The 17,646-nt window shown below is 31.2% G+C and overlaps 2 protein-coding genes, 1 non-coding gene and 1 pseudogene across 4 annotated transcripts; all 4 read right to left on the reverse strand.

The window, feature by feature from the left end:
• Positions 1–862: 862 nt before the first annotated feature.
• LOC148550230 (small nucleolar RNA U3) lies at positions 863–1,070 on the reverse strand (annotated as a pseudogene).
• Positions 1,071–1,162: 92 nt separating this feature from the next.
• LOC148550231 (small nucleolar RNA U3) lies at positions 1,163–1,379 on the reverse strand. The gene has a single exon (XR_015892490.1). It is a non-coding gene; the product is annotated as a small nucleolar RNA U3 (small nucleolar RNA).
• Positions 1,380–3,157: 1,778 nt separating this feature from the next.
• Positions 3,158–5,385, reverse strand: LOC107609719 (hydroxyacyl-thioester dehydratase type-like protein). 2 transcript variants are annotated; one of them, XM_016311734.3, is made up of 4 exons: positions 4,862–5,385; positions 4,171–4,492; positions 3,515–3,630; positions 3,158–3,441 (listed from the first exon to the last, which is right to left on the reverse strand). In XM_016311734.3, exons 2-4 carry the CDS (start codon positions 4,441–4,443, stop codon positions 3,327–3,329), a joined length of 504 nt encoding a protein of 167 aa, XP_016167220.1. In that variant the 5' UTR covers positions 4,444–4,492; positions 4,862–5,385; the 3' UTR covers positions 3,158–3,326. The 2 variants fall into 2 exon arrangements, with proteins under 2 accessions (XP_016167220.1, XP_016167222.1); XM_016311736.3 differs by having other exon boundaries at positions 4,171–4,487; positions 4,862–5,154.
• A 166-nt stretch (positions 5,386–5,551) lies between these two features.
• LOC107608856 (protein argonaute 4) lies at positions 5,552–13,538 on the reverse strand. The gene is made up of 23 exons (XM_016310606.3): positions 13,131–13,538; positions 11,794–12,036; positions 11,012–11,217; positions 10,693–10,917; positions 10,438–10,574; positions 10,263–10,360; positions 10,081–10,178; positions 9,775–9,937; positions 9,512–9,628; positions 9,324–9,431; positions 8,680–8,742; positions 8,461–8,574; positions 8,214–8,379; positions 7,986–8,098; positions 7,701–7,838; positions 7,450–7,580; positions 7,282–7,347; positions 7,062–7,125; positions 6,867–6,978; positions 6,732–6,805; positions 6,326–6,420; positions 6,189–6,220; positions 5,552–5,989 (listed from the first exon to the last, which is right to left on the reverse strand). The coding sequence occupies exons 2-23, from the start codon at positions 12,031–12,033 to the stop codon at positions 5,814–5,816; spliced, it is 2,736 nt and encodes a 911-aa protein (XP_016166092.1). The 5' UTR covers positions 12,034–12,036; positions 13,131–13,538; the 3' UTR covers positions 5,552–5,813.
• Positions 13,539–17,646: the final 4,108 nt, after the last annotated feature.

A 17,646-nucleotide genomic window follows, 5' to 3' on the forward strand; every position in this document is an offset into this window, starting at 1 on the left:
CCTCTAAGCAGGGACTCAAATTAACCAATAATAACTTGCCATTTGGCAAGTTATTATAAACAAATAATAATATAAAATCTGAAATAATTAAATAATTAAATAATAATTAAATTAGTAATAATTATAATAAAAATTATATTAAATAATTATATTTTTATTTAATTAATAATTTATATTAATTATTTATATTATAATTAATATTGAATATTATTTATATTATTATATTAAATTATAATTAATTAAATTTATTTACATTAAAAAATAAATTTAATTTTTATACCTTATAAAATAATTTTTAGTTGAGTTGGTTATTTTTATTTTTAAAATTTAAAATACTAATGGTATTATTAAAATTAGCAGTTGTAAACAAAAAACTATAAATTAGTATAATCTCGAATTATATATTGTGTATTATTATTATATATGAATTTATTTAATATTAATATCTTTTAATAATGAATTATTTTTAAATTTATAAATTTAAATAATATTATTGAAAAAAATTAATTATATTAATTTTAAGTATTTTAATTAATTAATTAAGTGGGACCACAATAGGGACTAAAGTTAGTTCCTCCTAATGGAGAAGAGAGAGATGCTTTGAGTTCCTATTTATTGTTTATGACGCAAAAGCTGATGTGGAGTTACTTTTTATGACAGGTGGGCCATAAACAGAAATTGGGATGAGTTCCCTACTGGAGATGGTCTAATTATTTTTTAAAAGAAGTGGAGATGGAACAAATAAAAAGGAAAAAAAAAAACATTTTTGTATGGTATGTCAGACAACCGTGGGGGTCATAATTATTTTTTAAAAGAAGTGGAGATGGAACAGATAAAAAGGAAAAAAAATATATTTTTGTATAGTCTGTCAGACAACCGTGCGACCATCTCACCACAGAAATTGCTGCAAGTACGATCCTCCACTACCACAGATGAGAGCCTCTAAGAGACTTGAATCTGGACCAATTAATCATGCTCTGATCACACGGTCATGATTCATCAATCAGACTTTGATTCCTGTCTCCTTAGAATTTAAGGATACAGATATACGAGCTTATAGACATTTTTGTATGGTCTATCAGACAAGCGTGGGGTCATAATTATTTTTTAAAAGAAGTGGAGATGGAACAAATAAAAAGGAAAAAAAAAAACATTTTTGTATGGTCTGTCAGACAACCGTGCGACCATCTCACCACAGAAATTGCGGCAAGTACGATCCTCCACTGCCACAGATGAGAGTCCCTAGGAGATTTGAATCTGGACCAATTAATCACGCTCTAATCACACGGTCATGATTCATCAATCAGACTTTGATTCCTGTCTCCTTAGAATTTAAGGATACAGATATACGAACTTATAGACATTTTTATATGGTCTGTCAGACAACCGTGGAGTCATATTTTATGTTAACTGTATCTTATTGTATAAAAATTTATTTTATTTTAAGAAATTGCATGTGTTATATTTTATGGGATGCTTGTCAAAGTAAGCACAATATAAAAACTTCTAAAAAAACAGATAAGAGTATTTGTTAATTTATAAGTAAATAATTTGATTGTTGTAGTCAAAATAAATAAGTATTATGTGTTTTGTGGACATGAAAGGAATGAAAACAATATCTAAAAAACGAGTTAAGAAAAAGAAACATATTAGGGTTGAAAGTTATTCAATCATTTGTGATCGAAATGAGATTAAAGAATATATCAAAAAAAGGAAAATTAAAAAATATATCAAAAAAAGGAGAAGTATTTGGTTATAGAACGCCGTACAATGTGGAGTAGGAAGAAGTACAAGTCATTCTCTTAAAGTGTATTTGGTTTAACCTTTTTATTTGTTTAATAATTTTAATTAATATATCTATGAAAAAAACTATAAAAACTATTGAAGAACGATAAGAAGAAAGACTAATTATATCAAAATTATTAATAAAGACTTGCAAACTATTAACTAAATAAAAGAGTACTTATCTTTTAAATATTAGATAAAGAATTACATATTAGATTTTATTCCACTTAATTGTATGATTGAATTTTTGTTGGATCCGGAGTTGGGTCCTTACTTATCTTTATTATTATTTCATTCTGCCAATAAAATAAAATAATTTAAAAAAACTAAAAAATAAATTAACGAATACAAGAGAGAAGTACTTATGTTTCAAGAATTGAGAAACCAAATGCCAAGGAAGAGATTAACAAAAGCCAAGAATTTTTTAAGGAGATTATTTTAATAAAGACATTAAAAATCTTATGTGTCATATTAATATTAGATATTTTTATTAAACTGGTTAATAATTTATTTTTTAATAAACTAGAATAAAATTAATTTATTATAGCAACAATAATAAACTTAATTGTCTGTATTATAATTATTAGACCCGATTTGATCCGATCGAATTACATAATCTAAACTGAATATCTTTAAATTTTTTGATAAAAAAACAAATATATCCCTAACTTTTTGTTTTGCGGACATTTAAATCCCTAAAAATTTAAAAATACAATTAAATTTCTAAAAAAAAAAATTTAGATTTATTGTTATTGTTATAAAAAATCGATTTTATTCTAATTTGTTAAAAAATTAAAAAATAACCGGTTCATTAATACATCTAATGATAATACGACACGTAAGCGTCTTTACAAAAAGACGTTTTACGCGTCTTTATAGGAATATCTCATCTCTTAAAGCCAACCCACTATATTTTGTCGGAGTTATCAATACCCTGCAAGAAATTATCTAATCAATATCTTACCACACAGTTGGTTGTTCTTTCAAAAACTATTATTTAGTCCCTTTGAAATAGCAATTGACTGAACTAGAAAATTTCAGTATTTTTTTATCACTATACAGTAATGCTACTCCTATTTTCGATGTTATTGTGCTTCAAGTAATATTTTAGTGTTAGGTGGTTTTAATTTTATCCAATGTTATTACGATTATGCAATTTTCATCAATCAATTTTGCCCCTTTTTTTTTATTCCAAATTATCAAATTCAATTGGTTAAGCTATAAAGCAAATGTTACATAATTTTTTATTGTAAATAGCTTCTCGGTGATAATTTTTTTGTTTTTGGTTAATTTTATATCTATATGCAAAAGTGAGAATTATATAAACACAACAAAGTGCGTGGAGTGTGGACTGTGGTCTGTGGACCAAAAATTCAAATACCTAAGTCTGCATAAACTGCATTATAATCAGCAAAACTACAAAAACTGTCTCCCCCTGCTGTTTTTCTTTATGGTGGGGGCAAAGTGGTTAATCACAAATACATTTATTTAGCATTTGAAAAAGGCTCACGGCTAATAGTCCATTTTTGTGAATAACTTTTTCAGCACTCCTTACATTGCTCTTCTTCAAAGGTCAGTGTTGGCAACATAGCTGTAGCCTCACCTTCAATAACAAGCAATTCACCATTCTTGAGGCACCTTGTTTTGAACTTTGCACTGAATCGCATTCACAAAGTTACTCAGTGTTCAAAAGAAAAGGAAGAAACATCAATGTCAAGACGAAACTTACAGATATCGGTTTTTATTTTCTCTCAGATGTGTTGCTTCTACTTCACCAGTAATGTGGTCTCCAATATACACAGGGAACTTAAAATTCAAGCTTTGAGAGACATAAACAGCTCCAGGCTACAATCAACCAATTATGTTATAATAATGAAAGTTACCAAGAAAGCTATGAAAAGAAAAATTCTGCAAATAAATTTCTTCTCTGACAAAATTTCCTTTTCAAATAAATAACACATACACACACTTAATTAGAAGGCTTTCATCAAGTTGGTGCCACAATTCACAAAATCATTGAAAATTTTGGGAATGACATCGTTTATCTGAGATGAAGATAGAGTCCTTCATAATACCTAAATCCACCAGACATAAAGGCTTATATCCAAGCATGCATAGAATCCATGATGATACCTAAAAGACTATTTGTGTTTATTTCATGTTCCTTCTACCTATTAATAGCTAGAGAATGGTTATTACTTATGTTGAAGGTTGCTGAAACCAAACTATACTTCTGTTACTTCTCATCCCACTCTAAGCAAGATCATATCATAGCCTAATTCATCGGTTTTAGTCACTCGAATTTGGTTTACCAAGATCGTTAACTAAGACATTTTCATATATTGATACCACAAATCAAAATAGAGAGATTAGCATGGGATTTACAAAATGTGACGAGATGATGCGAGGAAAGAGAGAAGCAACGAGCATCCCATGGACGAGAGGACCTTCGAATCCGACATCTCTGGCAGCCACAGGATCAGTATGCAAAGGATTAGAATCATGGCTCACTTTAGAGTATTGAGTGACATCTTCTTCAGTAAAGAGTCTTGATTGTCTCAGGATATCACCAGGCCTAAGCACTTGAGGAGTTGTTGAGGATGAAAACTGTCTGAGACTCAGAGTCTTGCTGGAAATTAAACTCCTAATGGGGAACATTCTTGAAAGGATTCAGCTCAAACAAAACAAAGCTCCAATCTTTCCTATACTGATCGGAAATCAAGCAAAGTGCAAGTTAATACAATCACAACTAACAACTAGATAAATTAATCCACATAGTTACATACTCTTAATTATTTAGCAAATGAATTTTAGTTTTAAACTTGAAAGGCACTGGTGCTGGAATGAAGGATAATGTGAAATGCAGCAAGCAGCATACAATTTTATCATCACTTCAAAAGTTTCACCCTAAGCAAATAATAATAAATTCTTGGGGGGCATTGCTATGATCATTGAAACATTTGAACAAACAGGTGAGCTGCATAGCAAATATAACCATATGAAATAAGAACGATTGAACTTCCAATAAAAAAATCAATGACGAAACATGGAACTACTGAGAACGATTTGAACGTACGAAATTGGTTCACATGAAATGTGAAATAGTTCTTCGTTAATGACTTGATGAACGGTTCCGAATATCAGATGTTATAATATCCAAGCTCTCAATTCCCACCAAAAAATATAAGATATTCTGTCCCGGTATACTGATTAATTCCAAGATCTCTTTTTCCTCTAAGCATTTTTATTACCATAATGTAGACCACATGTTTTTTTAACCCTTTTTCTTTACGCGTCTAGATATTGATGAAAGAATAAAATCAACAATAATCGTTACTAATTGTTGGAAATTTGTGGCAAGTCTAAATAGTATCGAAAAAGAAAAACAAACTTTTAGGCACGAGTTAAGAAGCATTAAGTTGCCATGCCACAAAGATAAGAGTTACGTTGTTTCATTTTACATCTATTCTTATACTTACTAAAGTGATAAATAAAATTGCCTAATTACTTTCATCCCAAAATTAAAACACTAAAACGGACGATTTTAAAACTCAAATTTCAAACCACCCATGCCATAATCAACAAACCCCAAAGGAAACCAAATCAGATAATCAAGAAACACGGATATATTTGGAGCTGAAGGGTAAGGTACCATACAGATCTAACTTGAAATATATATACCTTATATTCTTATAAAAAGCGTTCTCCATCTAATCATCCAACTCGACTAAAAAAATAGCTAATGAAACATAGCACATGAAAGGGATTAGGATGAAACTTAGATGGATAACTTCATATATTAACTAAAAGCTACCATAAAATGGGAAAGACAAAACACATGTGAAAGCATATCCAAAATGCATCCGCAGGTATTTAGTCTTTTACCCATAATATATGGCAATCAAGTCATTAGGTCTACGACATGGTTTTGATTGTATCCACAAAAGGCAAAGAAACAGTCAACAAGCATGTAAATTAAAATTATCCATTGTCTATCCTAAAGAGGCATCACCAACAGAGAGGCTTCTCTAACAAAAGAACATGGAGTTGCAAACACTCTCCTGCAATTTGGGCAACTGAGGGACAGGAACAGCTCCAGCAGCAGTGAGTCCACCATGGCTTGATGAGGTCTCAGATTTGTCCTCAAATTTCATGAACTGTCCCATCTGAGTTGCAGCCAGGTGAGCATAGCATATTGGAGCAACTGAAGAGAAACATAGGTTATCATGAATTAGAACCTTGTCCACTGTATCTATAATGTTAAAATATATTTCCCAAGGTTTTCGAAGTCTGAAATTAAGTCATGAATAATCACGAAATTGTTTGGGTCAACAAACTCTAAACTCTATTTAGGTTGACTCATGAGTTTTGGAAAGGATTAAAAAGAAATGAGTAGAACATACCAACAGAGATGGCAGTGGTACTCCTCTGATACCTGTGTCATACAACAAATTTCATTCGTAAGATACATCACAAAATTATCTATCAAGATTATTACAGAGTCTAAAGTTGATTAGGTTGGGACCAAATTTCCACTTACACATAGGAAAGAGAATGAACAAGTTCCTGAAGATCATCTGGAGAGAAACCAATCTCATCTAACAGCACATGGTAGTGAGTAGGCCTGGTAGTACCCTGAGAGGATGTTTTTAAAAGCGTTAAAAATGGGGTAATCATTTACAAACGTTTATGTTTAAAATGTCAGACTTAACTAGAGCATCATCAGAATGTACAAAACACAGACCAATTTGACTTTCACTAAAAAACTAGAAGATAAAAGTCAAAATAGAAGGAAGCATGACAAGTGAACAAAGGTAATAATGTGTAAACATTGATACAGCCTTCCACAAATTACTGGATGAAGCCACATGACATGCATTGCAAACAGAGAATTTAATTTAGATTCAGTATCATTAGGAGATGCCTCAAGAAAAGCAAATACTCACAATCATTCCAGCATGGGCACACATGTAAAAATCATAGTTCCGAGGGTGACAAATTTTGTTATCAATAACCGTTCCTGCAAAACCAAAAAAGATTAGCGGAATTAAAAGAAAATATGAAACCCACAAACTAATTACCAGGAGGAACATTGTCAGGTGATCCCGGCTGGAAAAACTTGGTATGGTGATTCTTTTGAGCAACCATCACCACAAACTTCGGATCCCAGTTCTCATCCAAAAATTTGCAGGCCTAAAATTTTAAAATGTGAATACTCCTTAAAGATCAAGGTTTATGGTTATTAGAATTTGCAATGAATAAGCTTAGAAGAAAACCTGAATGATTTGATCAAGTTCTTTGTTCAAAACTTGATTGAATTGAGACTCGCTAACACCATCCCTACCATAAAACAGAAAAAATAACATCTAGAACCATGAAAGTCTAATTCTAGAAATTACAACAGCCTGAGCCAGCAAAAGATGCAAAATAAAATAAATGGTAGGAACAAGAAAATAATATATGGTTCATAGCAGAAAACTTCTGAAAGAAAAATACCTGAATATAATTATATTATCAGGTTTCCTCTTTCCGGAACTTGAATAGAAGTCAATGAGAAGTTCCCTGCAAATAATAAAATATATCAATCAGGTAATGCATGGAAAAACTGTGTTGTATGAAAGTATCTATCAGGACAAGACTAAAATTAAATAAATAAAAAAAAACCTGATTATTCCTTCATCGTCTTTATCAGATACTTTCTTAAATAAATTGTCAATCATTTCGACCTTGGGAGACTGTGTTCGAACACATGCCCTGTACTTAGATATCAGTGGCCATTGTCTAGAGCTCACCACCTACATATTTACACAGTAAGAATGAGAGCAGACAATCAACTTATTAAAACAGCATTTAAAGTTTTAAACTGATTAAAAAATATATCCAAAAAAATACAAAGAAAACCATCAACCATTTACCGCAGCAATTGATGGAATATCAGATTGCCCTGGGGAGCCGTGGGACACATCCATGCCAAGAATGAGTGTAGGAGCTTTTGAAACAATAGGAATAGAAGGGGAGTGCTCCACACCTAGCAAAGAATTCAACCCACCAAGCTGCAAAAGGAAAGGAAAGGGAGGAAAACTCTAGGTAAGAATAAGACAAAAGACATGTATAAATAAATTAGATACACTAGGCAAGAGACATATAATACCAGGTAATAAGAAAATAATAAAAGGAGGCGAGCCAAAGAAATCATGTACCTTTGCATTTATTTTCAACAAAACATTGGTCAAATACTGATCATTGACCCTTGTTGGAGCAATGCACTGGGTAACAATTCCAAAGTCAGCAAGGTTCTTCTTCTTCCAAGGACCTGGATGCACAATTATTTTACTAAGATGTCCAACTAATTTTCTCAAATAAGGAACTTCGCAAGAATATACAGCAAGCTTATAATTTAGAAGTGAAAAGTACTTGAAACCACTAACCATAAAGATCAGAGTTCTTCCGCTCTGGAAGAAGACAAAGCAGGAACTGAGGGGCCCCAGGAAGTCTAGACTGAATCAATTCAAACATTTTCTCCACCCTGACAAGTGGAGGGGCACGTCTGTTACTATTTTGTTCTTCAAATACATCAAAAGGCTGATCAATCATCTGTCAATCAAACAAGACAACAAATGATGTCAGCAACCCTTTCGGGCATCACCTAGCTCAATATAGAGTAAAGAAACTCACAATTCCTTTCATTCCTCCACATTTAATCAGGTCCCTGATAAGCCCATTCACATCACAGCGAGCAGAGAAGTTAACAACTGCCCACCTCTCAATCTTTGTTGGTTGGACAATTTTCTGGAGAAACATACAAGTCATCATACCACAAAATCAGTGTCCATTTGACTGTTTTGAACTACATAGAAGGTAGCTAAGGATAGTACAGAATTACCAAAGAAGTACCTTATTGTTAAAATTCCACCTTCCATTCCTAGGATTGAAGTCCTCTCCATTCCCAAATTTCAGCTATATATATAACAATTTTGAATAATCAGTCAGGAACAATGTTGTAAAAACCAAAGTATGTATTAATTACCAAATGGGATAATAAAACCATTTATTGAAACAAAGAATGGCTCAGTTATAAAACAGCTAAAACCAAACAATAAAGGTACATAGAGTACAATTTTATCAGGCAATGTCAAAAACTAACTTCAGGCCAAAGACAAAAAGAAATGCGTTATCATACAAATCTATTTTAGCAAATGCTGAGAGCAACAACTGGAATAGAACAGAAACACAATGCAGCTGTTTTTCCAGGCAATTGCATTCAGTTTATATAACACTAACCTAAATCCGGAAAAAACTTCATAAAACTTCACCACGACTTGTAATCACATCAACAATGTTTAAAAATGCGTTGTAAAATTGAAAATTGACATGCATTGGTACAACATTCTGCTGAAGATACACAACCATATTTGCAGTTAACATCAAATTTCTAATAAAAGAAAAGAAAAATAATTTCTCAAATTAGTTAGCAGCTGTAAGTTAGCCTCATGAAAGTGGGAAGTGCCATAGCAAGCAAAAAGATTAAAAAATAATACCCTTGGAGCTTGCAAAACACGTCCTTCAACTGGAGTGAAACTATTGTTTATTTGAATACCACAGCTACGCAACATGGGTTCAGAAGCATAGTTGCTGGTTTTGAGGGCCTGGAATACAAAGATGAGAGCCCTTAGAAAGACATTTAAAAATTCGAATCATGTTACTACGATAAATCATCAAGACTTACATCATTCAACACCCTCATCCTCTCCTGTGGTTTTTGCCTGGATTTCTCGACCAGAGAAGCCCTTTGAAGTGTTGAAAGTGCTTTCGTGTACCGTTGCAGGGATACCAAATCGCAAAGCTAACCGCCCAAAAAAAAGGCAAGGAAAAATAGTTAAACATGAACTTAAAATAAATGAGTTGCATTTGATTTTCAGTATTTATAAGGTTTAATAAATTACATATTGACAAGAGGCATCTCAAAAGAAAATCTGTAATCTTTTTTACCTCAATGGGGAAATATGTTGGACGTTTCGGCTTTCCCACATTGATACAAGGAAGATCACCAGAGTAGCGGAGCTCTATATTGCGTTGTTTAACAAAATAGTCATAAACAGTCACTTCCGTAGTATCTTCGCCATCTGCTCCACCTCTGGTCTTCAGAGTAAAACTATAATGCCCACATGATTAAAAGTTTCACTTACAATGGAAAAAGCAATTTCATTAACTCCCAAATAGTTGTGCATATAGTGGGAGTGGGTGAATGATAAAAATGGTATTTCACAAAAAAAAAAGGTAAAAATAATATAATACGTCTGCTCTTTGCATGGGAGTTCACTGAGACCAGTAATCTTGAACTCCTGATTGGACGGACTAGTTCTAATCCTCAGATTTTTAAGTGTCCTCTTGGCCTGTTAGTGAAAAATAAATAGTCAGATTGACCTATTTATAAGTAAATCAGTCACAATATGTAAATGTTCATGGGATGCAGTTACCTTTGCCCAGTCAAGCGAATAGGGATCTCTCACATTCTGATTGGCAATTAAAAAGTCCACCACAGGACCAGGAGTAATAATCATGGTAGTTGAAACATCTACAGTTGGGATAAAGACCAAATATTAAGCCAAAAATGTTCAGGTGATAATATGGAGTAGAATAGATAGATTATACCTATATTGAGTGACAGGCCACTCTGAGTGGTTCTAAAACTAGAATGGAAGCCTCGGCAACCGAGAACCCCCCCTCCTACATCAGCAAAATTCTTTGGGTCATTGTGGAAATAGGATTGGCGCACAAGCAAGCATCCTCTGCAATATTGGCATCATGAAGCATCATACAAAAGAAATATAAACTTTGCACCGTTGTCAACCAAATCAAACAGAAACAAAGAACAGAGAAAAACTACAAATAGCATAAAATACGCACTGCTTGGCAGCATGTTGCCTCAGGATGATATCAAGAACTCTGATGGCTTCTTGATAATTCTCAGTTTCTTGCCCGCGTAAAGCATTGGTAATGGCTTTCATTGGAATTTTGGCGGCAAAGCTAATCTCAACTTTGAATGTTTTGGCACGGTATGGGCGCCTCACTCTCTTCCTATCACCTTCGTTGGGACTTCCATGACCTTCAGGGCTGCAGTTTCCATTGTTTCTATAGAAGGGATAAAATTAACATGTAAGCGATATTGCTGAAACAACATGAAAAACAAGGAGAATTAACCAATCACAACCACATGAAATTCAACCTGTTTGAGGTAACATCCTCAAGAACAACGGTAAACTCAAGCTTGTTTCGAGCTAGAGACCCAACAGTGAACAAAGTTTTTTCACCGTCATAGGCAAAGTCCTTCCCATTCAACTCTGAGTCATAAGTTTCCTTCACTTTGTCTATCACTTTCCTTCCGGCACCCTTTCCTTCCACAGGGCGCCCATCTTCATAAGAAAGAGCCACCTGTTCATATGCATAGCAAAGCATGTCAAGTTAGAGTGCAAAATAAGCAATCAATATTATAACCAGCAGGATAGGAAAATAGAGAGTTAACCCAGTGAGACACAAGGCCACCACCATTAAGAGCCAATACCCTACTGGACCACTAGGCATCCTACACCTAACAACTGCAACCAATGCAAACAAGTCCGGGATAAAACCTATAAATCGGGTCTATTCCATTCAACAATATCAATTTCCGAGAATACATAAAACATAAAGTTTAATCCAAGCTCCATATAACAACTCAACAAGATTGAGTCATTACTGTAACGGCACTTCACAGGCAATAGTGTAAATATATGCTATGAGCCGCAATCATTTTAGGTGTAACATGCACAGGTGTGTAAATTAAAAAATCATAAAATATGTAACATGGTAACCTCTGCCTACATTACCCTTTACTAGCTCGCACCTTAAGAGACCTGATAAATTGATTTACATTTGGTCACTAATATAATCATCGAGTATATAATTAGAAATAGATAATAATTATAATTATAATAATAAAGCAATATAAACTACAATTGAAATACGTACACTATACTGGTAGAATTCCCCTTCAGTGTTGTTTACATTCACTTTGAAGTGGTTGGTCAACAGACTCAGCTTCTGACCCTTTGAAGCTAGACCGCGCCTGGCTATTGGCACCCGGGTTTTCTTCGGTGGCTCGGGAGGAAGCTCCTCCTCTGCTTTGGCAGGCACAACATCTGGTGGGACGGGTGGTGGTGGCGGCAGAGAATCCTCGTGGTCATTTCCATTTGAGCCAAACAAATCCATTTCCTGTACATAATCACACAAAATTATGTGAGTATCATTATAATTTCACAGTCAAATCAAATTGTAATAAGTTTACTAGAATGTATAGATAAAAAACCAAATATAAAATAACTTGAAAATCACATAGAACAAAAATATGCATGTTTAAGAATAGTAGCACATCAAACAAGCATTTCTAGGGAAGATAAACCTGATATTAACTAAAAGATTAAGTGTAATGGTCATCTACTGGCTCTGCATGCAACTCTTAGTAATGTTACCCATAACTATATAGCATCATCATTATCAGCATTACGGTATAACTGCGTTCTCACAACACGTTTCCATAATATAAAATACAAAATATAAAATAAAATTATAACTAAAATTCAATATATATTTTTCTCTGGACTCTTTTTTTTAGAAAATAAAAACGTGCGAAGAAAACCTACATGCAATGTGAAAAGCGCAAAAACGAATACGCATAAAAGTTTTGCGGCTATAAAAAATGATAAATAAGTAAATAAACCACAGAAAATAAAAACAAAGTTCATCTCTGACAGCAAAATAACAAATCCATGAAGCTAGAAGCAAAAAATCCTCCGAAAAGGAAAGGTAAACAAATACAAAACCACAAAAAAAAAAACGCTGAGTGTGTGAGTGAACACTGAACACATTAACCAAAAATAGGTTCCCCACTCAAAAATGAAAAAAAGAAATTATAAACAACTGTTAAAAAATCAACAACAAAAAAATCTAGTGAAAACAAAGAAAAAACCCAAAACAGAGTGAAATTTTGAGCCAAAAAACGCTTCACTATATAACAGAGAACAAAACAAATTTGAACCACAGAGACACACAGAACTCACACATAAACAGTGAACAAAAAAAATCCTAGAAGATCAACCTCTAAAACGTACAACACAAAGTCACATTACATAAATTCATCACTTGACTCAAAAACTAAAGTCAACAAACCTGTAAATCGCCACCAAAATTCAAAATCAACAACAAAAAAGTAAGAAGAACTCAAAATTAAAACGCAAATTTCAGTGACGAAGCTGAAAATGAGAGAAGAAAGAACACGGAAGAATGTTCTTCTTCTCCGTCAGGCTCACCTCAGTGAGTAACAAACCCTAGAAACGAACGAGAGAGAGAGAGAAATGGAAGAGTTTGTTGGTGGTTTTGGTTTTTCAGGGTACAGTGTGTGATGTGTGAAATGGCGTCAACACCAACAACGCTCTTTCGCTCTTATACTAAAGTGTGAGGAGTGACTCGGTGAAGTGAGTGATATCAGCTACGATGAGCTAAGCCTGAGGGTTCTGTACGGTGGGGTTGGAAATGATGTGGTGCGTTGGATCTCGCTTGGTTGTGATGAAGCGTTGAGATCAAATCAGATGTGTGACGTGGCGTTCTGTTAGATTTGGGGGAGAAGAACCGTGGAAAGCGTGAGGACGGTTTTAGGATTCGGGGTGGCAGAGAGAGGGAGGAGAGGACGGGAATGACGGACTTCCGAGAGAGGAAATGGTTATTACGTTTATTGGGACCCACTCCTTTTGTTTCATTAAAATACCAAATTACCCCCAAGATTTTGCTTGTATTAACTTAGAGAAATTGGATATATCATAAATTTGAATGATAAAATTGTAATTTAACAGAAGAATTTAATTTTGATGGATTATTTTAAAGAGTTTTATATGGTCATTTACTCATTTCATGGTCATTTAGTTGTATTTATGTGTTTGAATAATTTTAAGTTATAAGTTTAAATACATAATTTTTTATTAAATAATAAAAATTAATCTAAATCAGTCTAAAATTATTTTATTTTATATTTATTAATTACTTCTGAAATAAATAGATAATATTAGATGCAATAAGTATATAATTTTAGATATTAAATATATAAAATTGTAAATATTAACTTAAAGAGAAAATGACAAATAGATTCCTGACCTTTTGTTCGCAGATATTTTCGTTCCTGACCATTGAAAAATACTTTTAAGTCTCTGACCTTCACAAAACTTGGACAGATCAATTCCTGACAGAGACATTTGGACGGATCAGTCCCTGACAGAGGTATTTGGACGGAGGGACTGATCCGTCCAGGTTTTGTGAAGGTCAGGGACTTAAAAGTATTTTTTAATGGTCAGGAACGAAAATGTCTGCGGGATAAAAGATCAGGGACCTATTTATCCTTTTCTCTAACTTAAATAAAGTAATTTTAGATTATTGTCTTTCTTAAAAATTAGTTATTTTTATTAATATAATAATATAAAAAAATTTGGTGTCATAATAATTGGGATTGATTGTATGGATAAAATTCTTTTATATTGATAATAAATAGAAATATTCGGAATTGATTGATTTAATTAAGATATGAGTTTAATTTTGATGATAGTGTAATTTAATTATATTTATTTTTTTATATAATTATTTTTGTGGTTAATATAAAAAAATATTTTTATTTATGTGATATTACATAATTAATGTATGTATGTGTAAAACTATGTTATATAATACATCAAAATTAAATTCTTATGATATATTAAAATATGTTGAAGGTTAAAATGATTTTTTTTTTAGCTACTTTAGTTTGCGTTACTAAAATAACTACAAATAAACTAAATTCTTCTATAACCACCAAAAATTATGTTTGTGTCGTGAGTTTAACCACACAATAACAAAACTTGTTTCTGATAACAAAAATTATTTACCCTACATGTTAATATCTAAGTTAGAATTAAAGATTTAAAATTCAGATCAAATCGATCAGTTTGACTGAATTAACTAAGAATTAGTTCATTAGTTAATTCAATTGATGTCTAAATTATTCTAAAAAAATGGTAAAAAACTGACCGAATCGATAATTAATCGATAAATCGAATGAACCAAACTGAATTTTAAACTCTCAGTTTACTACTCTCTCAAAATGACACTGTTTTTATCCAAAAAAAAAAAAAAAACTCCTCAGCCTAGAAGCCAAAATACTCCCACTTCTCCCTCTTCCTTTTTAATTTCTCAAATGTTGAAATGTCCAAAGTTTCAATTCACCAACCCTAATCCTATTAAAGCAAATCAGCAAAGCAAAGTCCGGACCTGTTTTTGTTATCGTCGTCAGCTGCCCTGTCCTCATCGTCTCTGTCCTCGTTATCAAGTCTTCGCTTGTGAAAAGTTTGGTCGCATCTTCTCGAACGATTTATATACTTGTCATTTTTATCTAAAATTCATTGTTTTTGATGATTAAAATGACATTGTTTGCATTAAAAAAAAGTTAGAATTATCTTATATGTCTTCTAAAATAATATTATCAGTAAAGTATAGTTTTTGTCTCCAATGGTTGCGGTGAGTTTTAAAGTTATTCCTAACGTTTAAATCGTCCTATTTAAGTTCTTAACATTTTAAAATTGACTCAATGTTGTCCTGTCATTGGGAAATTTGTGATGGCAGGACAAAATTAAGACATTTTAAAACGTTAGAAATTTAAATAGGACGAAAACGTTGGTGACAAAAATGATACATAGAAATAAATTTTAATTTTATTCTATATTCTTCAATAATATCAAATTTTTCTATACATAGTTATTCAATTATTTTTTAATCACATCTAAGTAAATTACACTTAATCATATTACTTTTATTTTAAATAAATTTATTTTTTATAATTTTACTCTTAAAATTTTTTACTCATCATAAAATATTTGTAAAATGACTAGAATCACATTACTTTATTGTATATATATCATTTTTTTCACAAGTTTATGTACTAGTCATTCTACAAATATTTTATAATGAGTAAAAATTTTTAAGAGTAAAATTATGAAAAAATAAATTTATTTAGAATAAAAGTAATGTGATTAAGTGTAAGTTAATTAGATGTGATTAAAAAATAATTGAATAACTATGTATAGTAAAAAATTGATATTATTAAAAGATAAAATTAAAATTTATTTCTATGTATAGTTTTTTGTCCCCAACGTTTTCATCCTATTTAAATTCCCAACGTTTTAAAATTGTCTCAATTTTATCCCGTCACCAATTTTATTAACAGATCCTTAACGGTAAGATAATATTTAGTCAATTTTAAAATATTAGAAATACGATTTAAACGTTAAGAATAACTTTAAAACTTATCCTAAATATTAGGATAAAAACCATACTTTACTCTAATATTATTCATTCTATTTTTAATCTATATGAAACTAAAACTTATTATTATGAATTCAACTAATCCAATTTGACCAAACAAAGAAAAAATCTTGAGCATACATTTCCTATCCAGACACTTGAAAGTTGAAAACATCTAATTAAGATTAAGATAACAATATATTTACCACGTTAATTTATTCATATGGTGGGACCCGAATTATTCTTTTTTAAAAGTGATATACTTTGTGATGTAACAAGTGTATTTGGTAAAAATTATCTCTATTCATATTTTTAAAAATGCAAGTCTTTATTTTGTATTTAATAAATAAAAAATATAAATTTGTATATAGTTTTTAAAAACTATTTTTTTTCAAACTACTTACAAAAATATTTTTTAAAATAAATTTTTATTTGTTTTATCATATATAATTACTAAAACATTCTAAAAAATACACCACTTTTAAAAATTAAAAACTTAACACATTTTACATATATAATTTGATTTCAGTTAAAACAAATAACGTAAGGCATTTAAAGTTTTAAATAGACATTTAATTATCATTTATTATTGACTTGACTTTTGTGTTAACAATTTATAAAAAATTAATTTTGTTCAGTTAATAACTTAATATCATTCGATTAAAATTATTTTTACTTTTAAATTTTAAACTCTAAATATTAAATACTAATCATAAACTCAGCTTCTCCAAAGAACGAAGATTAAAAATTAATTTCATGATCAAATTAGTTAATATTGAATAATTAAAAACTAATTTCTTATACTTTTCTTGATTTTTAGTTTGGTGGCTTATACTTTTATTGATTTAAACATAATGTATTTAAATCCAATTTTTCACTGCTAAAAACTAACAGATTATAGATAAATTTTAAAGACAAAATTTTGTTGTAAAAAATACCAACAGATTTTTTGTTTGTAAAAAAATTAAAAAAAATTATCGACAAATTATTCTGTCAATAAAATTAAAATATTGATTTTAGAGTTATTATTGACAAAATATTCGTCTGTAATTATTTAGTAAATATGTAGAAAATTTGAGTAACCCTAACTTAAAATTTTATCACTATTTTTCCATAAGAAATCTCTGCAAATTTTATCTATCTTGTTGTACATTATTACTGAAATCTTTATAGTTTGCATATAGTAGCTAGGAATAATTGATAGTATTGATTGAACAAGCTAAGTGTGCACCTTTCGGCTAAAGAGAGAGTCTTTTTATTCTAGCTAGATAACTTGCTTTATATCTTGTCAATAACAAATTGAAAATGTTGTTGATTGCATATTTCATGAATGAGAGGGACTCCCAAGTATTTTTCCAAGTTAGCTATGAGGTTGATTCTTAAGTCTTTGCTCAACATTTGTCTCATGGTATGATTAACATTATTAGAGAAGTACACACAAGACTTGTCAAGGTTAATTTTCTATCCCGAATACTCACAAAAATGATTTAATGCCTCCTTGATAAT

Source organism: Arachis ipaensis, chromosome B7 (assembly GCF_059453495.1).
Source record: "Arachis ipaensis isolate K30076 ecotype BB chromosome B7, ASM5945349v1, whole genome shotgun sequence".
NCBI lineage: Eukaryota > Viridiplantae > Streptophyta > Magnoliopsida > Fabales > Fabaceae > Arachis > Arachis ipaensis.